The 25,964-nt window shown below is 41.5% G+C and overlaps 1 protein-coding gene across 15 annotated transcripts in view; it reads left to right on the plus strand.

Annotated features, from left to right (window-relative positions):
- SGMS1 (sphingomyelin synthase 1) overlaps positions 1 to 20,587 on the plus strand; it is a 195,888-nt gene extending 175,301 nt beyond the window's left edge. For all 15 annotated transcript variants that reach the window (XM_039481248.1, XM_039481259.1, XM_039481246.1 and 12 more), the window contains 4 exons: positions 3,989 to 4,106; positions 13,201 to 13,354; positions 14,978 to 15,144; positions 19,693 to 20,587. In XM_039481248.1, the coding sequence (XP_039337182.1) occupies positions 3,989 to 4,106; positions 13,201 to 13,354; positions 14,978 to 15,144; positions 19,693 to 19,872 (619 nt within the window). In that variant the 3' untranslated portion in view covers positions 19,873 to 20,587. The remainder of the gene's footprint in view (positions 1 to 3,988; positions 4,107 to 13,200; positions 13,355 to 14,977; positions 15,145 to 19,692) is intronic.
- Positions 20,588 to 25,964: the final 5,377 nt, after the last annotated feature.

Genomic DNA, 25,964 nt, shown 5'->3' on the forward strand with positions numbered 1-25,964 from the left:
CACTGCTTCTTTTACATGGTTGTTAAGCCACGGTGGCTCTTTTTTAGTTCTTTTACTGTTTTTCTTAATTTGGGGTATACATTGAAGTTGGGCCTCTATTATGGTGTCTTTAAAAAGGGCCCATGCAACTTGCAGGGATTTCACTTTAGTCACTGTACCTTTTAACTTTTGTCTAACTAACCCCCTCATTTTTGTATAGTTCCCCCTTTTGAAATTAAATGCCACAGTGTTGGGCAGTTGAGGTGTTCTTCCCACCACAGGGATGTTGAATGCTATTGTATTATGGTCACTATTTCCAAGCGGTCCTGCTATAGTTACCTCTTGGGCCAGCTCCTGCGCTCCACTCAGGATTAAATCTAGAGTTGCCTTTCCCCTTGTGGGTTCCCGTACCAGCTGCTCCATGAAGCAGTCATTTAAAGTATCGAGAAATTTTATCTCTGCATTTCGTCCTGAAGTGAAATGTTCCCAGTCAATATGGGGATAATTGAAATCCCCCACTATTATTGGGTTCTTAATTTTGATAGCCTCTCTAATTTCCCTTAGCATTTCATCGTCACTATTATTGTCCTGGTCAGGTGGTCGATAATAGATCCCTAATGTTATATTTTTACTAGAGCATGAAATTTCTATCCATAGAGATTCTATGGAACATGTGGATTCGCTTAAGATTTTTTACTTCATTTGAATCTACACTTTCTTTCACATATAGTGCCACTCCTCCCCCTGCACAACCTGTTCTGTCCTTCCGATATATTTTGTACCCCGGAATGATTGTGTCCCATTGATTGCTCTCAGTCCACCAGGTTTCTGTGATGCCTATTATATCAATATCCTCCTTTATCACAAGGCACTCTAGTTCACCCATCTTATTATTTAGACTTCTGGCATTTGTGTACAAGCACTTTAAAAACTTGTCCCTGTTTATTAGCCTGCCTTTTTCTGATGTGCCAGATTCTTTTTTATGTGACTGTTTATCATCTGATCCGGCCCTTACATTATACTCTTCAATCCTCTGCTCCTGACTATAACCTGGAGATTCTCTATCATCAGACTCTCCCCTAAGAAAAGTCTGTGTCCGATCCACACGCTCCTCTGCAACAGTCGGCTTTCCCCCATCTCCTAGTTTAAAAACTTCTCTACAACCTCTAATGTTTAGTGTCAGCGGTCTGGTTCACCTTTGGTTTAGGTGGAGCCCATCTCTCCTGTATAGGCTCCTCCCATCCCAGAAGTTTCCCCAGTTCCTAATGAACGTGAATCCCTCCTCTCTACACCATCGTCTCATCCACGCATTGAGACTCTGAAGCTCTGCCTGCCTACCTGGCCCTGTGCGTGGAACTGGGAGCATTTCTGAGAATGCCACCATATAGAGGTCCTGGATTTCAGTCTCTTCCCTAGCAGCCTAAATTTGGCTTCCAGGACATCTCTCCTACCCTTCCCTATGTCATTGGTACCTACATGTACCACGACCAGTGGCTCCTCCCCAGCACTACACATAAGTCTGTCTACATGCCTCGAGAGATCCGCAACCTTCGCCCCAGGCAGGCAAGTCACCATACGGTTCTCCTGGTCATCACACACCCAGCTATCTATGTTTCTAATAATCGAATCTCCCATTACTAACGCCTGCCTTTTCCTAGAAACTGGAGTTCCCTCCCCCGGAGAGGCAACCTCAGTGCGAGAGGCAACCCCAGCACCATCTGGAAGGAGGGTCCCAACTACGGGAAGGTTTCCCTCTGCTCCCATTGACTGTTTTGCTTCCCTTGGCCGTTCTTCCTCCTCAACAGCGCAGGGGCTGTCTGAGCGGAGGTGGGACAATTCTACAGTGTCCCGGAAAGCCTCATCAACATACCTCTCTGCCTCTCTTAGCTCCTCCAGTTCCGCCACCCTGGCCTCCAAAGTCCGTACATGGTCTCTGAGGGCCAGGAGCTCCTTGCACCAACTGCACACATACGCCACCCGCCCACAGGGCAGGTAATCATACATGCAACACTCAGCGCAATAAACTGGATAGCCCCCACTCCGCTGCTGAGCTTCTGCCTGCATTGTCTCCTAGTTAATGGAAGGGTGGTTTACAGAAAGGGGTTTTGAAATGTGGTTCGGTTTATAGGTTTCGGGGGACTACAGGGAAGAGTTTAGGGCTGGCGAGGGACTCCCACTCCCTTCCCACTCCCCTTCCAAACTCCCTTGCGAAACTCCCTGTTAGCAGCCCCTGGTTGCTTGTGTGCGGCTTTATAAAGCCCTGGCCTGAGTGAATGCCCCGCCCACTGATTAAGGCTCAGCCAATTACCAGAGGCTTCGAGCTTTCAAACCTGCCGCCAACTGCCAGCCAGAGCACACGGTCCTTCAAACAAACAAACAAACAGACTGACAAACACAAGCTCAGCACACAGCAGGTAACCCCCAAACACAAACAAACACACACTACAGACAGTCACTTACCCCACAAATGCTGTATTTGCTCCTCCTTCACCTGGAGAACTCCCTTGCCAAACTCCCTGTTAGCAGCCCCTGTTCGCAAAGCCTTCAGTTTCAAATTCCAAAGACTTCCTTCAGGGCTTCCCATGAGAATGAAGGGCATTCTTACAGGCACAAGGACAGATCCCTGTCAAGGACTGTCCATAAGAAATGCACTCGTTCCCTGAGCCCATCGAGACTGGGTGAGCCTTCTAAAGGAAGAAAAGTTGGTGGCAAAAAGAGCTCTTCAGGTTGAAGCTGATGCAGCAGATACAGCATCCAGAAGCTTGACCACTGGTGTTTTTATGAGGAGGAAGCAGCAAAGAATCCTGTGGCACCTTATAGACTAACAGATGTTTTGCAGCATGAGCTTTCGTGGGTGAATACCCACTTCTTCGGATGCAAGCATCCGAAGAAGTGGGTATTCACCCACGAAAGCTCATGCTGCAAAACATCTGTTAGTCTATAAGGTGCCACAGGATTCTTTGCTGCTTCTACAGAACCAGACTAACACGGCTACCCCTCTGATTTATGAGGAGGGAGATTCTTGGTTACAATCCTTAGGCTTTCCCAGGGAAGTGAAGAATACTATGCAGGCCCTTCCCTTTGATGAGTCAAGCCTGTTTAATGAGAAAATGAATGACTCTTCATTCATTAAAAGACTTGAGGTCTACCCTCCACTCCCTATCTGTATTCCGCTACCTGCCTTCCATCCCCTCTGCTTCTGGTCTGGTTGGATTCACTGTGAGAAGAGAAACTGAGGGGACCTCAACCAGCACTACCTTTTATATCCTCACTCAGAAGCACAAGGAGACCTACTTCACATATGAGGACCAGTGGACACAGCTCTTTAAAATGTCCAGACTTGGATGCATGCTCATGCATATCCATGTGTTGAATACAGATATGGACCACATATCTCAGAGAACTTCCAATATTAGTAAATAACTTCCATTTGTCATTGGTTGGTCTAATTCAGCTTTGTAATAATTGTATTTCTGTATTTTAGATTGCTGATTCTCTTTCATGAGTAGCATTTTTAATGTATATGAATAAATCAAATACGATTGCTCCGTTTGGAAGATAATTCCCTGTTTGTAGATGCAGAGATACTTTGCAGAGATTAAAGGAATTCAGCCTCTGGCTTGAAACCTATGTTAGTTTTGGACTGGCTTTGTTTGCTACCTTTAAACTATAAGTTATTTGTATTTATAAGGAATGGTGGTAGGAAGGGATCATAGGTTAGTGTTTAGAACTCACGACTAAAAGGCAGAAATTTGGGGTTTATTCTTAATTCCGCCACTGAGTTGCTGTGTAATCTTAATTGCATTCTGTGCCTGTTTTGCACCTGTAAAATGAGAGATCAACGTTTTTTTAATATTCTTAGATGAAAGCTGATGTAGATGCATAAAGCATTATTAAGCTTGAGCTTGAATTGTCAACATGATATTCTAGACTGATGCCTTTCATGGTTTTTAGACAAATCTTGGTAGAATTTGTTTCCTTAGAATGACACTTTTTTCCCTGTCTCCAGGTCTATTATTAGCAGAAGATTTTTCTGTATAGTTGGCACACTATACCTATATCGGTGTATTACGATGTATGTAACTACACTGCCAGTACCCGGTATGCATTTCAACTGCTCTCCAAAGGTAAGTTTTTCTCACTGCAATTCCATTTTGTAGCTTCTGGGTTTTTTTCCTTTTTCCACACGCCAGGGATCCTTAATAACTGTGAACAGCTTCTTGATTGTAACTCTCATATAAGCTGGAATGGCAGGGACTTTTTTTCACAGATCGTCAATGCTGCAAATCTGTCAATTCGAGTGCTAGCTGTTGAACAATGCAAAGCACTCCCTTCTCAGGCCTAATTTTTAGTGTTTGTATCGATTTTTAACTATTTTGATTGGGGGGTGACTTTTTTGTTTTTTTGTTTTTTACTGAGATTAGTGGAATATATACATCCTATAATGAGATGCAGTTACTGATGCCATATACCACTGTAGCTTATTTCTAGAGCTGACCAAAATTTGAAATTTCCATCTCATGGGAAATTCCAGTTTTTCAGCATTTATGTTTTCATCCTGAACTGAAAAGTTATCATTTGAAAATTTTTCATGGAATCAAATATTCCAAAAAACTTATTTTCAGAAATATTAAAATGTTTTCTGCTTTTTCGATTGAAACAAACTCTTTCATCATTCCTGAAATCACAATGTTCCATTTCTGTTGGTTGAACTCAGGTAGGACGCTTCATTGCAAGTTAGTTTGACATTAAATTGTGTTTCCCCATTGTGGTACATTGCCACATATAATCATAGAAGATTAGGGTTGGAAGAGACCTCAGGAGGTTATCTAGTCCAACTCCCTGCTCAAAGCAGGACCAATCCCAACTAAATCATCCCAGCTAGGTCTCTGTCAAGCTGAGCCTTAAAAACCTCTAAGGATGGAGATTCCACCACCTCCCAAAGTAACCCATTCCAGTGCTTCACCACCCACCTAGTGAAATAGTGTTTCCTAATATCCAGCCTAGACCTCCCCCGCTGCAACTTGAGACCATTGCTTCTTGTTCTGTCATCTGCCACCACTGAGAACAGCCTAGCTCCATCCTCTTTGGAACCTCCCCTTCAAGTAGTTGAAGGCAGCTATCAAATCCTCTTCACTCTTCTCTTCTGCAGACTAAATATGCCAAGTTCCCTCAGCCTTTCCTTGTAAGTCATGTGCCCCAGCCCCCTAATCATTTTCATTGCCCTCTGCTGGACTCTCCAATTTGTCCACATCCTTTCTGTAGTGGGGGGCCCAAAACTGGACGCAGTACTCCAGATGTGGCCTCACCATGCTGAATAGAGGAGAATAATCACTTTTCTCAATCTGCTGGCAGTGCTTCTACTAATGCAGCCCAGTATGCCCTTACCCTTCTTGGCAACAAGGGCATACTCATATCCAGCTTCTCATCCACTGTAATCCCCAGGCCCTTTTCTACAGAACTGCTGCTTAGCCAGTTGGTCCCCAGTCTGTAGCAGTGCATGGGATTCTTCCGTCCTAAGTGCAGGACTCTGCACTTGTCCTTGTTGAACCTCATCAGATTTCTTTTGGCCCAATTTGTCTAGGTCACTCTGGACCCTATCCTTACTCTCCAGTGTATCTATGTCTCCCCCCAGCTTAGTGTCATCTACGAACTTGCTGAGAGTGCAACCCATCCTATCATCCAGGTCATTATTGAAGATGTTGAACAAAACTGGCTCCAGGACCGACCCCTGGGGAACTCTGCTTGATACCGGCTGCCAACTAGACATTGAGGGTATGGCTACACTTAGGGTTTGCAGCGCTGGTAGTTTGCAGCGCTGGTCATCCAGCTGTGTAGGAGCAGCGCTGGTGTGTGGCCATACTCACAGCTACCAGCGCTGGTGTGTGGCCACATTTGCAGCATTAGCAGCGCTGCTGGGAGTGATGCATTATGGGCAGCTATCCCAGCATTCAAGTGGCCGCAACGTGCTTTTCAAAAGAGGGGGGTGGAGTGGGGTCTAGTGTGACAGGGAGCGGGGGGGGGAGACAGAGTGGATTTTTGGAGCCAACACTGTGTGTTTAGCTTCCTGACTTGAAAAATCAGAACATGTTTCCAACCCCTTAGTCTTAACTCTTAATTGCAAACAGCCTGCAGCCAACACGACTCCCCGCTGTTTCATTCCCTCCCTGCCTGCAATCTCATTTGATTGTTTACAGCCAGGTACAGATGATCACAGCAAACAGGAGATCTGTTTGTTTTTTAGATAAGCGGCAACTGCAACGGCAACGGAGCTCCGCACGGAGCTCGTTCACAACAAAACAAAGAGAGGCTGCATAACAAAACAGAGAGAGTAATTTATAAAAGCATTCTGGGATACACCTTATACCCTGGAGGCCAATCACAGCGCTGGTGTGTGGCCACACTTGATGACCAGCGCTGCAGCACCAGCGCTGGAATCCTTATTCCCCATGCTGAGTGAGGTGTACGGCCAGCGCTGCAGCCAGGGAGTTGCAGCGCTGGAAGTGCCCTGCAGGTGTGGCCATTTACTAATTGCAGCGCTGGTGGAGGCTTTCCAGCGCTGCAAATCGCCAGTGTAGCCATATCCTGAGTCATTGATCACAACCCGTTCAGCCTGATGATCTAGCCAGCTTTCTATCTACCTTGTAGTCAATTCATCCAATCCATACTTTTTTAACTTGCTTGCAAGAGTACTATGTACATAAGTATTATGGGGGGAGGGATAGCTCAGTGGTTTGAGCATTAGCCTGCTAAACCCAGGGTTATGAGTTCAATCCTTGAGGGGACCAATTAGGGATCTGGGGCAAAATCAGTACTTGGTCCTGCTAGTGAAGGCAGGGGGCTGGACTCAATGACCTTTTAGGAACCCTTCCAGTTCTAGGAAATAGGTATATCTCCATATTTTATATATTTTTATTTACTGTGGGAGACTGTATCAAAAGCTTTGCTAAAGTCAAGATATATCACGTCCACCGCTTTCCCCATATCCACAGAGCCAGTTAACTCAACATAGAAGGCAGTCAGGTTGATCAGGCATGGCTTGCCCTTGGTGAATCCATGTTGACTGTTCCTGATCATCTTCCTCTCCTCAAAGTGCTTCAAAATGGATTCCTTGAGGATCTGCTCCATGATTTTTCCAGGGTCTGAGGTGAGACTGACCATTGTGTTCCCTGGATTCTCCTTTTTCCCTTTTTTAAAAATGGGCACTATATTTGCCTTTTTCCAATCATCTAGGACCTCCCCCGATCACCACGAGTTTTCAAAGATAATGGCCAGTGGCTCTGCAATCACATCAGCCAGCTCCCTCAGCACTCTTGGGTGCATTAGATCCGCCTCTATGGACTTTTCATGTCCAGATTTTCTAAATGGTCCTTAACCTGTTCTTTCACCACTGAAACATGGAAGTTGTATTTTGAGAGCCTGTTGGACTCTATTTTCTCTGTGGACCAGGCTTCACACCTGGACTATATTTGCGATTCATGCAGTGTCACACGATTCCCCTACAGTTTCATCAAAGGGGAGTCCAGAAGGCATTGTGGGATTTGTAGTCCTCCAGAAAGCCTGACCTGTAGGTCCCATGAGGGAATGCACTAGTGGGGAAGGCAGTTTAATATTTTGTTGAATTGATTTGAAACAAAGCATTTCAGATTAGTTAAACAAAGTGAAATTTTCCAATTTGTATCGAACTGACACAAAGAACTATCTTGTTTCCATTTTTCTAATAGAAAATCGAAGGGTCTTGGAAAAACAAATTTTCCAGTAAAAAAAAATTGATTTTGTGGACAATAAATTTTCCATTTTAATGGTTTTCTTTTGGCAAATTCCCACCAAGCTCTACTTACTTCCCTAAATTTACAACACTTAGCTATCCTAGTATAAGCACCTTTATATGTGTATAATTGGATCTGCACTGGGGGGGTTATACTGTACCAGTTTGAAACCAATGTAATTTAAGTGATACAAAAACTGTAGACAAGCTGTACTGCTCGCTCACTCTCTCTACAGCATTCCTATCCCTAGTCAACCTAGATGTTAATTATGGTAATTATTAAGCTTGAGAGAAATATTTGAAACCTCCCCTGTAGAATCTCTCTACAGCTTCGTCCACGTTTTTCTGTATTGGTGAAACTCCACTTACAGAGCAGAATTAGTTGGCAGGGCATCTTAAAAATCCAACACCCCTTAACCTAGTTTACACTAGTATTACCACTGTTCTTTTATGGGTGGAACTGCACTGGTGCAGAAGAATGCCGACATGTTCTTAAAGTAGAGAAACCCAAAATGTTTGGTTTCCAAGAGAAAATGTTCCAGTGGGTGTGCTGACCAGTGTTGGAAATTAGCACTGCTTATATGATGACAGTGTAGTCTTTGCTAAATCGTGTGTGGCTGCTTGGAGACATAAGTCTTTGTAAATGGAGGAATGGGCAGGGACATGAGAAGGGGAAATCAGCAACATGTGTGATCAGTCAGTTAAACAGTGAGCCACTATAAATACAAAAAGAAATCAGATACTATAATTCCACACTGAGTAAATCTGCCATTTCTAAAAAGGAACGTTCTTTATTTAAACAGAAATTAGGCAGGTTTGCCAATGTGTTAAGTGACCTTTATAACAAGGACTAACAAGCTTTGTAGTCCATTACTGCAGAGTTTTGATATGTTCTTTGATCTTTCTACAGGACTTCCTTGTAAAATATAGAACATTTTCAATCCCGAAAATCTCTTGTCATCTCCTTATCTGAGTCAGACATAATTTGAAAGAAACAATTCAGTGTTTGGGAGCATTCTAGGCTTTTATGGGTAATGCAGGAAGTGTTTATAATCACCATGAAAGATACTAAACAGATCCTTAACATTAGAACTGTCTGAAAAGTATAATTCATGATTTCAGTTCAGTTTTTAAGACAAGAATAAGCTCTAAAATAAAGGAATATTAGTCTTCAGAAGACAAATGTATTCAGTAGTTACTGATTTAAGTAGTACACGTTTTGCTCTAATTATTAAATGGTTACCTTGGTTACTTTAGGCTGTGAAACTCTTTAAAATTAGATTAAGATACAGCATGAAGAATTATCTGGTTACTACACTAATCCATTAGATCCTAGCTGGTTAATATACTAAGATGTTGGATCCTGTGCTTCCAAGTAGTTTGTAGACATGCAATACAATCTTTTCTTTGAGTGACTAATGTGCCCCTGTTATGCTTGCAACAGAGTGTAAAAAATTCCATTACTGCCATTAGTGGCCTCTTTTGAATGGATGCAAATATCTGATCAGAGTCACTCTAGCAGGTGTGAGCAGCCCAGGCAATATCTTATGAACACTCCATAAAATAGTTAATGATCTTCTGGAAGAAGCAAAAACTTTTGTTTGGAGGGGGAGTAGAATCTTCACAAATAGATTTTTTTTTTTAAATGTATTTGCCATCTGGTGTGTTCCGAAGGCAAAATAAAAAAAAATTCTCCAGAAGTATCTTTGAGCCTAAATCATCCATTGCATAGATAGTTTAAACATCAAGAGGAAGAGATATAAATGCAGTCAGATATGTGGAAATCCACCTGGCCCTTCCACCTACTGTTTGAATTGAAGTAAATTAACGTGTGTGTGTGTTGTGGGCTACACTGGTTTCATTTCGTTCAAAATGAAAAGTGGAAACTAATGTTCTGAGGCCTCTTAGATTTTACAGTCAAACTGCTTGTGGTTTGCTGGCAGTGAAAGGGAAGCAAAGTCCCAGGACAGATATGAGATATGGATACTCCAATGCATACATGTGTTCCAGGGAGCATAGGTGGATGGAGGTCAACAGTAGGAATCATGCGGAGAAGAAGGGGCTAACTGTAAAAGATGGCCATGGGTCATCCCTGTCCTTCTCATTGATAATCCCTTGTGCTTGGGGTGGAAGACAGGGATTCCACTCCAGTGAGCTAGCTGAAGCTTGAGGGAGATGGTAAGCCTCTGAAGAACCAGAGCTTCACCAGAGGTCAGAGGAGCCTGTACACTGTTTCTTGCTTCAGACTGAGGGGCAGGGAGGCACTGCAATGCTGAACCTTAACTCTAAACTTATACTTCCCACATGAAAGAACAACACATCATACACTTTCCCATTTATGTCTGCTATACATATAAATTATAGTGTTGCTGAAAAGGGTTAAGTGTTTAATTACAGTGTTAGTTGGATGAATTTGGTGAGTCTCTTGTGTGTCTGTATCCTTCGGAGAGGTGTGGAGTATGTTTAATGTTGTGACTGGATGTTAAAGTTATAAACAAGTTTTCCAGAACTTGAAAGTTCTTTTGTTTTATGCATTTGTGTGGATATGTTTTACCCATAGCAGTTTTAGCTGGTTTTTAATAAGCTTTTGTTTGTGGAAACAGTCTGAATGTGTCTAGTTTGTGGTAGTACTTCACAATCATCTTTCTATTATTAAAATGGTTTTGAAAACAACACTCTGCCACTCTGACTTTCTTTTTAAGCTTCTTTCCTGTCTTTCACATCACACTTTTCCTTCATATTGTAGTTATTAATGTTTGGCTTATACCATTGTTCAGTTCTCATTACTTGTTTGTCCCTTGCTAACACTTTCTCCCTCTGCACCTATTTCTCCTTCCTTGCATTCGATGTAGTCTCCTCTGTTCCTTCAGTTATCTTTCCATTTCTTACTCCGCTTCTCTCCAGTAATTTCACTTCTTCCCAATCACCCTCTTTCTTCTTTTCTCTAATCAGTCTCCCCAGCCTCTCCACATAGTCACTTTACGCATCCTATTCATCCCAATGCATCTGAACACTTGTGATAGGAGAATTTTGCTCCAGCCTTAGACCACTGGGTAAATACCTCTTTCCCCGTCTTTGCTGCAGAGGGGGTTACTGGAAAAAAGTGGGGTTTTCAGTCATTCTTCAGAGGAGTATAATGAACACAGGTTTTTTCTTCCTTTTTTGGGGAGATGGGAAGGTATAGGTAGTTCACAGATTGACTTTCCCCAGGAGACAGCTAAGGCACCAGCCTTCCGTTTTTTCTGCATTGGTGGGAATAGTGAACAGCAGCCAATAAGTGATGTTGTTTCCTGGTCTTCTGTGTGAGATCTGCTCTACCTTCTTAAACACTCAGCAGCCTGGTAAGGGAGGCACTGAATTGTATTAAATCTGTGCCTAGGTAGCCTGGCTCCACAGCCAGAAGGAAATGGCCAGCCCACACAGTGAGCGAATGCACAGTTGTCTAGCACTAAGTGAACATACGACCAATGTCCTGTGTTCCTTGCTGATGTTTGAGACAACCTGTGGAAATGATACAACAGAGCTGGAAATGGAGGCATTTATAATTTATGGAGGCATTTCCAACATTGAATCCACTGGGTGGTAGCCATATGAGGGGTGGGTAATAATAGGGGAATATGGTTAACCAGAACTATAAAGCTTTACAGCTCTTCTTTATGCAGAAACCATTGTGTCAAATTTCAGATGTTATCAGACCACATTGAATTTACTGTTTGATCAAGTTCATTAAATTGGACAATTCATCCAATTTACTATTGGATTAATTTCTGTAGGAATAGCATCGTTACTAATTCATCTTAATTGTTTACAATTTATCATTATGAAGTTAAAGGAAAATAGGGGGTTACCAGATGTAATGAAAACACCTAAAAATTGCAGTCTGTAGCTGGAATAATTTGATTTCTGTTTTAACATACTTATTTTTTGTGGAGGTGTTGGGCTTCAGAATATTTGTTAGATGAGATTTTTCAAAGAGAAGAGACATTGGTATGTAAAGTACATTTTTGCAATCTGTGGCATTCAGTGTATAGGCTTTTATGGTGCTACAGGAAACAGTTCCATGTTTTTATAGCTATTGTGTTTATATTCCATTGCTGTTAGGTGTTCGAATTTTTATTGTGAGTTCTGCTTTGCATTGGTCCATTATTCATTGGAAGAAGTAAGTAAGTTGCATGATAGCTCATATAGTAACGTAACCTGTGGGTTTTTTTCTTCACAAACACGTCTGTTTGCCAGTAGAAACCAGTGTAGCTCCAAAAAAACCTGTATTCTAGGAACTGGATTTAGGCAAGACTATATACATTTGATTAATCTGTCAGTTGCAGTTCTTTATTTTGACTGCCTGACCTTAGCTTCAGGGTTTTGTCTCATTCTTAGAAAAAAAGCTAAGTTTGGAATATATTTTACTATTGCTGTACAAATTATTTGCCTGGTTGACTTAATTCCTTTGCCATTCATCTGTGAGAAAGAGTGACCACTTCACTATTTTCTGGAGATGTAGCTGTAAAGGAGATAGAAAAGCTGTTTTGCTAAGAGGAGATTTCCTGCTTTCCCAGGATTCCACAATATATTTACGGGGCTTACAAAGCATTCTCAGCTATAGCTGTGTAGCTCCCATTGAGAAAACTAAACAATTACCTGAATTTAAAGCTCCCACTAGAATAATTTTTCCTTACAGTAGTGAACAATATTGAACGTGACTAGCAAAACATCTGCAGAAGAATGTCTTAAATGGCAGCACTTATAAATATTTATGAATACCAGAGAAAATGATTTCATCTTACTTATTTTAGTGTTACTATAACTGATAGCACTCTAAAATCATGGTGTATTAATTGCTAGATGACAGTACCTATGGAGTTATTGCTTTGATCCAGTATAACACCTAAAAGATATGTCATGTTGATTATTTTAATTGAAAGTGAATGAGTTAAGGTCTGACTATTTGTTAGTTTCCTTTTCTCTCCAAACCATTAGCTATTTGCAGAGACAGGGGAAGTCTCCATAATTTTTGGTTTCCTGTCTTAGAAAATATAAATCTATTTAATTAGAGTAACATGGCATACGTTTTCATCCCAGTAGTGTTTTCTGTATGTTGTAATCCCAAAACAATTCCTTTATTTTTTCACCATTTTTATGTATTTTTGTCTTAAAGTCTCATTGTTAGGCCCCAAAGATATTTGGCAGTAGTCTTTGGAACCAATTGTTTTTTTTGTTCTAATTAAATATCTTGTGTAAAGTTACCAAGATAATAAAGGGTTTGATCACATAAATTAGTAAGCATCCTCAAGTCCTATTAGCATCAATGGGAGTCAGGCCTGTTCAGCATTGTATTAGAGATTCTTGACACCTTGTAGGATAATGCTCTCTCTCATAATCTGTGTTAACCTTTCATATCTTTAATGCAGTATGAAATAACCTTGGTTAAATATGTTCTTCTCTTCTTCCACCAGCTCTTTGGAGATTGGGAGTCTCACCTGAGGAGGATAATGAAATTGCTTGCTGGAGGGGGGTTATCTATCACAGGATCCCACAACATGTGTGGTGACTATCTCTACAGCGGCCACACAGTCATGTTAACACTTACATATTTATTTATCAAAGAGTGTAAGTTCATTACAATGTTTATGGAATTTAATTTTATATATAATGATCAAAGAATGTTCACTGTCTCGACCCATTAAATAATTAGAGTGAAAAACCCAGCTTGTTCAAGTCTATTCAGTAATGTAAGCCAATAATATGTGTTTTATTGAATATGAAAACAGGTGAAAATGGAATAAAACACTACTGTATGATTTATATTTGGATTATTCATTCTTATTAAAGTATATTTTGACTAGAACATGATATAAAACATACTTCTCACTCACTGAATATAATGCTTTTGATCCAAGTATTTCAATAGTTTTAAAACACAAGTCTCACAATACATCAATTTAGTAGGTAAATATCAGCATACATGTTTTGCAGAATGGGAAATGTGGCACAAAAAAACCCTAAGTGACTTTCCCAAAGATACTGGAAGTTGTGTGCATACAACTGAAGGGATGATCAGGCCCAAAAGGGTACGTGTACACACACACAAAATGGCAGGGAAGAGGATATAGGAAAAAAGGAATTACAGTAGCCATATAGTATGTATAATTACAATCTCACAGTACTTTATAAATGCTTGTGTTTTTATAGACTGAGATAAACTAGCCAAATAGTCACAGATGTAATTTTTTGAGGATTCAGTTAGCCTTTCCTTTTTTTAGTATCTGACTGTTGTCAGTTGGCATGCATGTTGCTCTCTCCATATGCTATTCCAGCCCTGCAAAGAGAGTTGGTTCAGCAGACGTTGATAGTACTACCCAGAAAGAAAGACCACATGCACTGTTCAGTGATAAAGGTACTCGGCCAGCTTTATTGCTCTCAAGGCACAGTACTAGTGCCTTGGCTCTGTGGTTACAAGTACGCAAACACGAGTGCCCAGTGGGAAGGAGTGGCAGTCAGCAGCCAGAGTCTGTTGTCCCCTAGGCCACATAAAGAGTTAAGGCGAAGTACCCTGACATTTGTAGACTAACAACTTGTGTACCACCTTATGTGTTTCATGACATCTGCTTGTTACCTCCCCTTGTATCTTATTCCAGGCATCTCGGCAAAACATCCCTATTTATTACTTTTGTCAAACCCTCTTATCTGGTGTCAGGATGTACCTGAGCTAATTTTTTAGTGTGTGTCTACACACATACTCAGTGTCTGTTGCTTCTTAGGAACCTGTTTTAGCAACACTAGCAATTCTTTTGCTAAGGTCATGTATCAGACAGTAAACTTATAGCATCTGCTGTAATACATGGCTTGACTTTGGTTCATGTCATGCCTTAACTTTGATGACTGTTGTTCAGGCATCAGATCTTACACCAGTCTCTCTCTCTCGTCTCCTCCCCCCCCACACACCTATGAATACATTTAAAAAAATATTCTGATTACTTTTCAAATTGAGAAGTAAACATTAATTATTTTGTTATTTTGCAATCTGATCATTCCTGTCCCAAACCTTAGGGTAATGTAATGACAGCCATTACAGTAAGTCTTATTGTGCAATTCATGTGCCCAGTTGTTGTCTATCAAGCTCCTGTTTCTAATTATAAATTACTGGCTTCCAGAGTAATAACATTACTTAAAACACTAATTTATCAACACTCTTTTATGTGATTAAATAGTGATTATTTTTCTTGCTTTCAGATTCACCTCGGCGACTTTGGTGGTACCATTGGATTTGTTGGGCTCTTAGCATAGTTGGGATGTTCTGTATTCTCTTGGCGCATGACCACTACACTGTGGATGTAGTGGTGGCTTACTACATCACTACAAGACTTTTCTGGTGGTATCACACAATGGCCAATCAGCAAGTGAGTTTTCCCCCAAATATTTTGTTCTCCTTGGCTCTTCATCTCCTTCTTTAGAACGTCAATGGATGAATTATGATATGTTGTTTTGAGACTTTTAACCAGGAAATATGAATGGATTGTTCTTCCCTCACATTGTGCCTTACGGGAGAGAACAGAAGACAAACCCCAAGAATTCCTAAAATCCAAACTTGTACAGAACACTTAAAATAAAAAACTACAGAACTTCCAGTGATGGCAGAAACACATGACAGGTTTATTCTTCCCTGCCAGTGGGGCTCCATCACTCTTATCTTGATCACCAAAAATGTAGGAAAGCCTGCCCCCAAACAAGCAGTCTGCCTTCATTTTTTATTTAATTTTCACTTTTGAAGGATGTGTGGTTTTGAATTTTGGACAATGTGAAGAAAGCAAAATTGTTCACTCTTATGGTATTAGCACAACTCATAATTTAATGGGGGTTGTAGAGGGGCAACGCTTCTCTTAATCTCCAGATGTTCTGTAGCCTGCTTGTGCACTTTTAGCCATTTTAAAAACGTCTGCCACCATTACTTGTGATGGGACTGAAGCCAGGCTGCTCTGAGTAAAAAGAGCCTTTGTCTTAAAGCGTCTGCAAGTGGAAGTGAAGTTACACCTAGTAAAGATGGCTGCCCTTTTCCCATTGAAAATAATGGGACAGAAGCCAGGCTGCCCTCATTCTTCATGTGTGGTCCAGGCAGGAGATAGTGGAATTTACGTGAGGGTGTAGTGATCTGAAGAATAAAAGAGGGCTGGCAGGAGGGAGACAGAAATATGAAACACAGAAAGAAAGAAAGAAAGAAAGAAATGTGGGACGAAGCAGAGAGGGATATGGAGTGGGTAGAGAAATTTGATTTTTACAACTCTAATGCTCAAAAATCAGGAGACAGACCTAAATGATTTATTTTTGTTTTAAAATCTCATTATTTTAATGCTACTGTCATGTGTTTGAGGGTCTTGTAGAGTTAAACCGATAACAATACTGACTGACTTATTTTAAATTTAGTCTGCCAAGGCTCAGTAATGTAGAGTGCTGGTTTAAATGGAAAATCCATTTACTGACTTCAGACTTGGTCAAAAATTTAGTGCCTATTTTTACTCAAAACTATTTGCTGATCCTCATAAAATCTAAGATAGGAATGGAGTCTCTTTTGATCTAAGAGAATAGGTCAGTGTAAAAGTATTATATGTGGAAAATTGAGATCCTGATTATGTATCCTTTTAACACATTCTCTCCTTACATGCCTGCTATGGCTCCAGTTCACAATAGCACTTGAGCGCATGCTTATTCAGGGCCTACACGCAGTGTTGAAGTATGAAAGTTCTGTGAATCATCAATGTTCCATCATTTCTAGTATATACCCAAAGCTTCTAACTAGGGGGAAATATATATATAGTTTGAAAAGAAAGCTGCTAGATCTTGGTTTATGACGTGAAAAGATGGCAGTATATGGTCTTGACAATTAATGCCAGCAGCAAAATTGTTTTAAGTTGATAATATAAAAAGTAATGCAAGCTTAAGGCATTACAATACTTTTTAGATTGTAGTACAAATCTGGTACTGATAGGTTTACTGCTCCCAGAAAAATGAATTAGTGCATTTTGCAACTGTAAACTAGTGAAGTGAAACCTAACTTAAATCACAATGGTGGAAATTACACCCCAAAAGTCTTGTTATGGGAAATGCTCTACTTTGTTTCACAGAAAAACATTGGTTATCCTGTCATCCAGTTTTCACAGTGATGATATATCTGCATATATTGGTTCTGGGAATCATTAAGTGTGCTTGGGAATAGAGACTAAAGGTAATCCATTAAATCTTGTGTGTGACGATACCAACTGGCATGGCCCTGACAGGGTGGTTCTTTTGTGATGGAAGACTTATATAGTAGCGATGGTTGTGGACTATTGAGTTTACATTCAGCTGAGGAATATATCATTCTCTAAATGTCCTTTTCACTTTGTCTTGAGTGTCCTTACTCGGCATCCAGCTGGAGCAACTATGATACTTCATTAGCCATTTCAGGTTGATTGAATAGCAGTGCTGTACAGTTTGGGAATATGGAGGCCCAGGATTGACTTCAGAGGACTTGGCTCCTTCAGTCCTTTTCATGAAGAGTAGTAGAACACTAGATAGAAAGAGATAATCTCTATGGTGTAGACCAGGTGTGTGATATTAGTTCTGTAGTCTTGTCAGGAACTGTTTTTGCCGCCCCAAGCAGCGTGCCGAATTGCCGCCGCGGACGGCGGGGGCAGTCCATGTGCCGTTAGGGCGGCACGCATGTTTCTGCAGCGGCGGCAATTCGGCAGCAGCTTCTGTCTTCAGCCGGAAGACAGAAACTGCGCTGCCCCGGACAGCTGAACACAGAAGCTGCTGCCAAATTGCTGCCACCACGGAAACGCACGTGCCACCCTAACGGCATACGGACTGCCCCCGCCGTCCATGGCGGCAATTTGGCGCACTGCTTGGTGGCAAAAACACACGGACTGACCCCCCTTTGCGGATTGCCGCCCCAAGTACCTGCTTGGAATGCTGGTGCCTGGAGCCAGCCCTGGTCAGGAATCTTATCCCAGAGGCACAATACAAGGGGTCTACGCTACAGTTAATTCTGTATAACACCAGGCAAATTGGTAATATGATTATCATCATCCATAATCATGGATTATACCTCTATTTTTACTGTATTACTGAGACCTGCGGGGAGGGATAGTTCAATGGTTTGAGCATTGGGCTGCTAAACCCAGGATTGTGAGTTCAGTCCCTCAGGGAGTCACCTAGGGATCTGAGGCAAAATCAGTACTTGGTCCTGCTAGTGAAGGCAGGGGGCTGGATTTGATGACCTTTCAGGGTCCCGTCTATTTCTATGAGATAGGTATATCTCCATATACACCTCTACCTCAATATAACACTGTCCTTGGGGGGCCAAAAAATCTTACCACGTTATAGGTGAAACTGTGTTGTATTGAACTTGCTTTGATCCACTGGAGTGTGCAGCCCAGTCCCCCCGAGCACTGCTTTACTGCATTATATCCAAATTCATGTTATATCAAGGTAGCAGTGTATTTATTTATTTATTTTTATTACAGTACATCATCATTATTTTCTCCTGTCTGGTATGTGATTCAGCATTAGCCCATATGCAATTTGGAAATTAGCACAGCTGTGCTGACTGCATCTGCTGTAGATAAAGGTCTCCCATTTCTAACCTGGATTCACTGGAATGGGTCTATCTTGCCTATGAGCTTAGAGATGGAATGAAAATGAAATATTGTTATATGGGCCACTTGCTTATGTTTCCTACTTGGGCTAATATGGTGCTTGCCCATACAGCATGGTTGCTGTGCTGCCTCAGTGTCTGTCCAAAAGTTGACCTGGTTGAACTATAGCTGGCTTAAGTTGACCCAAGACAAGAGTCAAGAGGTGTTTGAGGATTAGGGAAAGCAAAAAGAGGTTATGGCAGCGTTTGTTAGCCCCTTTAACTGTATTGGGGTATGTCTTTCTTTTGTTACTGAAGACATGTCTACACTGCCCCACAGCTCAGCCTGAGGAGTGATGTGATTAGCAGCACACACCAAAGTACTGCACTGTTAACTCCCCCATGTGAATGCTGTAGTCACAAATGTAAAGGTCCCGAGTTCTCACTGATGCAACATTAGCATGATCTCAGGACCTTTAATTTTGCTCCCACAGCTTCTACCAGGGGAGCACTACCACTGACACCACCCATTAGTCCAAACTGTGGGGCAGTGTAGACATGCCCTGAAGTTGTCAACCCTAGATTGTGTTGATTCCCAGATGATTCCAGAAGCCAAGTGTGTTTTTTGCCAGTTTGTAACTTTTTTCCCCTTCAGGTATGAATCTCTCCAGAGTCATTCATGCTTCAATAACCTCCAGACTGGGTGGCTGAAAAGCTAAGGGTTAACCACGCATTGCTTGAACACCAAATTATTTACTGTGTTTCACACAAGAAGCACGCCTGTGCTCCATAAAACTTGCTTGCGTTATACATGGTACTGTTACAGATGTTTCTTTTAATCTGGAAAGTTCTTTATAGTTTGGATCTTCCAGCTATCTATAAAAATTCTCTCACCTAGGACAACTCCTTGACAGTTGTGACTTGCTGTTCCTGAGTAACCAACAACCCCTAGAGGACAGAGAGTTCTCATAGGGCTCCCAAATCCATAACTTGCTTACTCGGCCAATGGAGCTGCAGTTTGACTGTTAGGACAAAGTCTGTTTGTTCAGACTTTCATGGGAGGAAGGAAGGCGAGTTTTTCGGGGGCAGTGGATAGGATGCACATGAAAAATAATTATTTTTATCCAGCTGAAGTTTTGTCAAGGTAGGCTGGTTTTGGTATGTGTTCATATTGTTAATGTAAATGTGCGTAGAGATAGAAGGCAGGTACTATGTAAATTGAAACAGTAAATTTGTGGAGAATTGCAGAAGATGGTGGCAAACAGTACGCATTAAAGTAACGAGAGAAATTGCTATGCTTGTTTATAATTATTTTTTCCTAATTATCTTTGTGCAGGTGCTAAAAGAAGCTTCCCAAACTAACCTCCTTGCACGGGTGTGGTGGTACAGGCCCTTCCAGTACTTTGAAAAGAATGTTCAAGGAATTGTACCTCGCTCTTACCATTGGCCCTTCCCCTGGCCGATGCTGCATCTCGGTAGACAAGCTAAATACAGCAGATTGGTGAATGACACATAACAGCTGTTAAAAGTAGGGGGAAAGGAACTGTCCAAAGTGCTCAGAACTCCATGAGAGAAGATGCCATAAAAAAGTGAACTGCTCCCTAATCCTTTATCTTTTAACCATTTCCTTGACTTAACCAATTCAGTTACCTGGAAAGCACTGTGATCTTTTTTTCTCTCCAAAGGATCTGCGTTGGACAACAATAAAGAAAATTTAACTTATCATGCACTGTATACATTTCTTGTTAATAGATTTGGTATTTACATTACCCATCACCATGTTCCTTTGTATATGATGCGACAGCATAAATGAAAACTTTTATATCATATGTTCCGGTCTTTCCAGTCACATCTGGGAATAAAACGTATTATTTTCTTGGGAAAACATACTTTTCATATCTCTTGCCCCAAAGATTGGGCTGTAAGCCATTTTCTAGCAAATGTCTATATGAAGGTTTCTAAATACCTGACTGGGGAAAAATTAAAACTCTTTCTACCTGTTACACCAATGTTACAAATAAAATGATAAGACACAGAAAGGTTTAGTAACGTTTGATTTTGTAAAATCTGCAGTGACAGTGTCAAAAAGTGCAAAAAAAAAATATTCTGTTGTAAAGTGATTTTCTAAGTATTTCCTAACTTTATTTTTCAAAATATGTATGAAAACTAAATTTAAAAAGATTTTTACATGTCAGAGAAAAGAGAGTTAAAATAAAAAATGCTTCTTGGAAGAGAGAGATTTGTCTATGTTTCTAGTGCCTTTCTTGTCTTGATTGTATGGTCAGTAGGCAGTCTTAGATGTTCTTATTTAAAATAAAATATTCCATGAAAACACAAGTATATGTACTGTATACATTAATAAATTTTACATTTATAACTAAATTAAACTGGAAATTTACTTAAAGTGTTGAAATTGCTATTAGTAGGGAAAAAACAAATCAAAGGCTCAGATCTTGTTCACACATTGTGGGCAGATCATAGTAAAATGCAAGATTTAAATTGATTTTATTATCTATTCCGTAACTGGATTTTAACTGTCAAGACAACAGCCATGGATTCACTTTTTCAGGAGTTTTACAGATGATCACTGACTTCAAATTGAATAGTTTCTCCATCCTTTAATGAAAATGTTGTTGAAAAACAACAAAAATAATTTCTTTAAAATATATTTGTGCAGAAGCTGCATGTACCTCTAAGTTTCACTCCTACCATACATACTGTATGTTTGAGGAAGTATTCTATGATATCCTTGCCAATGTGCAGAACAAAATAGATTTTTAAGAATGAAGAAGATATCCATTCTGTATTTTATGTGAAGCAGAGTTATCTTCTATAGGGTTATTGTGTATTCACAAGGTGATATTTGTATTGTAAAACAATAATGGTGAAGGAAAATAAAGAGACTTTTAAAAAATGTATTTTCTTTTATCTTTTCAATATGTCTTAAATTTAATGGTAGGTTTACACTCAAGAGCCTTGTCTTTACTTTTCTGTGTTTTATTGAATGGACTCAGAATTGGACTTTATGGAAACAGCATTCATTTTTAGCCAGTGTTCACATTTTACAAGTCAGTGCATTAATGCTAAGGAATAGTAGTAGTATTTAAAGGTCTGATAGGAGGTCTGACAGACCTCCATGTGTTGTACAAGGATCAACCATGATACACAATGAGAAATTGCTTCAAGCTCCTAGGTGACATGACTGCTTGTACACACAGGACCCCTCTTTCCGGGCTGCACATCTGGGGGATTGAGGCATGGCTCAAGTCAATCTACCACTCTGAGGTTCACCATCTGGACAAGTTAGTATGCATCTCAGACAGAATATCGTCATCTCTGAATTGGTGCATGCATCTCAGACAGAGTATTGTGATCTCTGAATTGGTGCATATGCCGGGACAACATGTGTAGGACTTCCCCTTATCAGGAATCCAACTCCTCCTTTATTTATTGTTGTCATCTCTTATGGGTCCCTCATTTGTACCCTTAGCCTCCTGCTGCATTATTACACCTCTCAGCAAAAGTGGCTGCTAGAGGCCATCACCTCTGCTAGAGTAGTGAGGAACTGCACATGCTGGTAACAGATGCCCCAGATGCTATAATCTATGAGAAAAAAGTGCACCTTTCCAAGGTGGTATCTGATTTCCACCTAAATCAGTCTATATACTTGTCAGTCTCTTCCAAAGTCACATGCTTACAAGGATGAGCCTTTTATCTGGACAGAACAAAATCCTTTTGGGTTTCTTACCAGCTCTTCATATCGTATGCAGAGCAAATGAGACATCATCCTATTGCAGCAGGACGAGACTAAATGGATTGCAAGCTGCATTGTCACATCTATGCTACCAAAGATATCACATTTCCTGAGAAGTTATTTGCATTCAACAAGAGTGCACTTATCCATCCTCGTTTCCTTTTGTGAGAAATGTTCCTATTGTTGCCATCTGTACAGTGGTGACTAGGGCCTCAGTCCACAGATTTGTTAGACAGTATGCAATTACAGCTGCATCAAGAGAAGAGACAAATGTAAGAAAAAAATGAGTCCATCTTCTGATCAGATGCCTAGCCCCATATCTATTCATAATGGCTTAGTAATTGTGACATTTTGGGGATCACCCACACCAGTAAGCAGTTCTGTCACCTCCTACCTTGTGACATTCGGTGCCTCTATGCTGCCATGGTTCAAAGCCCTGACACTAGTAACCAGCCTACAAGCATAAAGGTCTCACTCTGGCTTCCACCCACCTATTTACTCCTTGCAGGGTGACCCCAATAGCCCTTCTGGTCCCAAGTCTCCCCTTCCCTATTAACAGGGTTTGCAGTGTTTTGTTTTCTTTTTCTCAGACTGTAGTAATTCACGGTTACACAAGTGGGGGAAACTCCTTCCTTCCTTAAGCCATGTCTATACTTAGGGCTTGGCTACACTTGCAGATGTGCAGCGCTGGGAGTTACAGCTGTCTTCGTACAGCTGTGTAGGGAAAGCGCTGGAGTGTGGCCACACTGACAGCTACCAGTGCTGCAGTGTGGCCACATTTGCAGCATTTGCAGCGCTGTTGGGAGTGGTGCATTATGGGCAGCTATCCCAGCGTTCAAGTGGCTGCAACGTGCTTTTCAAAAGAGCGGGGTGGGGTGGAGTGTGACAGGGAGCGTGGGGGAGACAGAGTGAGTGGATTTTTGGAGCTGACACTGTGTGAGCTCCCTGCCTTGCAAGTTCTAAGGACTGGAAGATACACAGCACCAACCGTCAATCATTTTAAAAGTTTGGACCCCTTCCCCCACCCCTCTCTTATTCACTAAATGCAAATAGCCTTCAGACCAGATAAGCAGCTGCTCCAAAACGGACTCCCCCCTCCCCTCCCCGCCGTTTTGCTTCTCTCCTCAAGCAAACACTAGCTGTGAACATTCCAAAAGAATCCCCCTGCCTGCCTCTGCTGGAGCAAACAGTAGCTGTGTTTGTTTTTTAGATAAGCAGCTCCGGGAGCCCGGAGTTCACAACAAAACAGCAGAGTGGCTGAACAGGCATTCTGGGATACCTCCGAATACCTCGGAGGCCAATTACAGCGTTTTTGGTGGCCACACTTGCGGAGCAGCGCTGCATCACCAGCGCTGCAATCCTTATACCTGAGGCAGAGCAGGAGTACAGCCAGTGCTGCAGCCAGGGAGATGCAGCGCTGTATGTGCCTTGCAAGGTGGACGGTGACTAAGTTGCAGCGCTGTAAACCCACCACCAGTGCTGCAACTCTCCAGTGTAGCCAAGCCCTTATAAGTTTACAGAGGCACAGGTGTACCGATCCAACTGTGCAGCTGCAAGAGCACTCATGTCATGTTATGCCAATGGGAGAGCAGCTCTCCTGTTGACATAATAAAACCTGTTCAGTGAGCGGCAGTAGCTATGTCAGCAGGAGAGCATCTCCTGCTGACATTGCACTTTGCACACGGGCTTATGCTGGCAAAACTTATCTTGCTCAGGGGTGTGTTTCAACTGTATGACAAAAGTTTTGCTGACATAAATGCTATTTTAGACATAACCACAGTTTTGGAAAAGCAAACCCTTCGTTTCAGTTTCTCTGTCTTTTCATTACTTAAATGGTCCACCATTCTCTTTCCCTGTGTTGTACAGTGTTAGATGTTTGGAGTTAGTTTAATGTAAGCACCTAGCCTGAGAGGTGCCCCTCCCTGCCTGATTGCTTCCCCACACTCCTGTGAGGTGATGCTATAGTTGCACACCCTAGTTACAATTACAGTTTTCTAAGTGTACATGCATGCATAATTCACCTTCGAATGACAATCAAGTTCACAACATTACTAGCTTTTATAAAAGACCTTATCTGACACATATATACCCAATAACATTGTATACAACCAGTTGATTCACTTGCTTGTTTTGGTTGGGGGAAGGGGGAGTGCGTTTCGCACCCTTGTTCTCCTCTGCCTGGCCCTGGATTGTCCTGGTAGTCGTATACAGTGTAATGGGATATGCAAGCACCAGAAGAAGAAGAAATGGTTATTCTGCTTCTCGTAACAGTTTGTTCTTTGAGATTTGTTACATGTGTGCATTACATGGCCCATCCTCCTTCCTCAACACCTTGGGCCTGGTCTACACTATTGGGGGGGTGGTCGAACTAAGGTACGCGACTTCAGCTACGCGAATAGCGTAGCTGAAGTCGAACTACCTTAGTTCGAATTTCCTACCTGTCCAGATGCTGCGGGATCGAACTCCGCGGCTCCCCCGTCGACTCCGCCACCGCCGTTCGCGGTGGTGGAGTTCCGGAGTCGACGGGAGCGCGTTCGGAGTTCGAACTATCGCGTCTAGATTAGACGCGATAGTTCGAACTCCGAGAAGTCGAACTCTCCACGTCGACCCGGCGGGTAAGTATGGACCTACCCTTGGAGTCTATCATTGGTATCCCAGTGTAAAGGAACTGAAGGAGGATCAGTGTGGATCTGCTCTTTACACCCTTCATTTGTAGCATGAGGAAGCCAGAGAGTAAATGGGGCCACACCTATGGGTACCACTAGGGGATACTCTCTGGCATCAGTGCATGAGATACACATACACCTACAGTGTAATGGACATACGCAACTCATCTTAAACAGCAGTTACGAGATGGTGAGCTATCACTTCTTAAAAGTTCTCATATGGTGCCAGTTTCTGGACAGTCTCCATCATGCCTTGTTTTCGGTGGGGCCCCAGTCTCTTTCAGCTATTTTAAATGGAGTGTGTGCACACCTAATGGGTTTCAATAAAATATAGCCCAGATCATAACATTTGCAACTACAGGGCTAAAAAGTTGATCTAAAAATTAACAAAACTTAGATGTTGATAATGCTTGGGAAAGATTCTCAGGGGTAAGTGACTAGATTGTCTAGATTTTTCATGATCACACATGAAAGATCATTGGCATTTCTATGCATATATGAGCATTACATTAAATTGAATCTCCTCCATTCTGTATTATAGTATCTGATTTACTGCATGAATTTTGCTAAAGATGTTTTGATATGCACAGTGAGTTTTCATTAAATCAAAGAAACCTGTCTTGATTAATACTTTCTGTAGTTGGCAGCAAATAACTGTTGGGTAACTGGAATTACTCTTGTCCAGTGGCTACCATGTGAAAATGGGATGGAGAGGATTTGGGAACATGGAAAATAAAATTCAAGATGAGACAAAACTGGACTACCCACAAGTAAAGGGGGCATTTAAGAAGGACAAAGGAGAAGCTATGAGATTTCTTTACATCAATATCCACCACACAGACTGTTGGAAAGATACCTATTTAGTTACTGGGAAGTAAAGAGGGAAACTATCAGAAACTAATGCTTCAAAAGAGGAAATACTGTAACAAATTGATAAATTAACTAGCAACATGACACTAGGACCCGATGGTATATGAGTTCTGAGAGATAGGGCAAGTTAAAATTTAACCTGCAGGGATCATAAACCAAGGTGCAGCAGCTGAACATTTGGCATTTGATACAATAGTTAGAGAATAACCACCATAATACATAACACGGTCCCCATAATCAAGGAGAACTTGTCCATGTGTCTCTGAAATTGTTCAGATATGGTATATTTTCTTTGGTTCTGCCATCCTATTTCTAAAG

The sequence above is a fragment of the Mauremys reevesii genome, linkage group 7 (assembly GCF_016161935.1).
Source record: "Mauremys reevesii isolate NIE-2019 linkage group 7, ASM1616193v1, whole genome shotgun sequence".
Classification (NCBI taxonomy): Eukaryota; Metazoa; Chordata; order Testudines; family Geoemydidae; genus Mauremys; species Mauremys reevesii.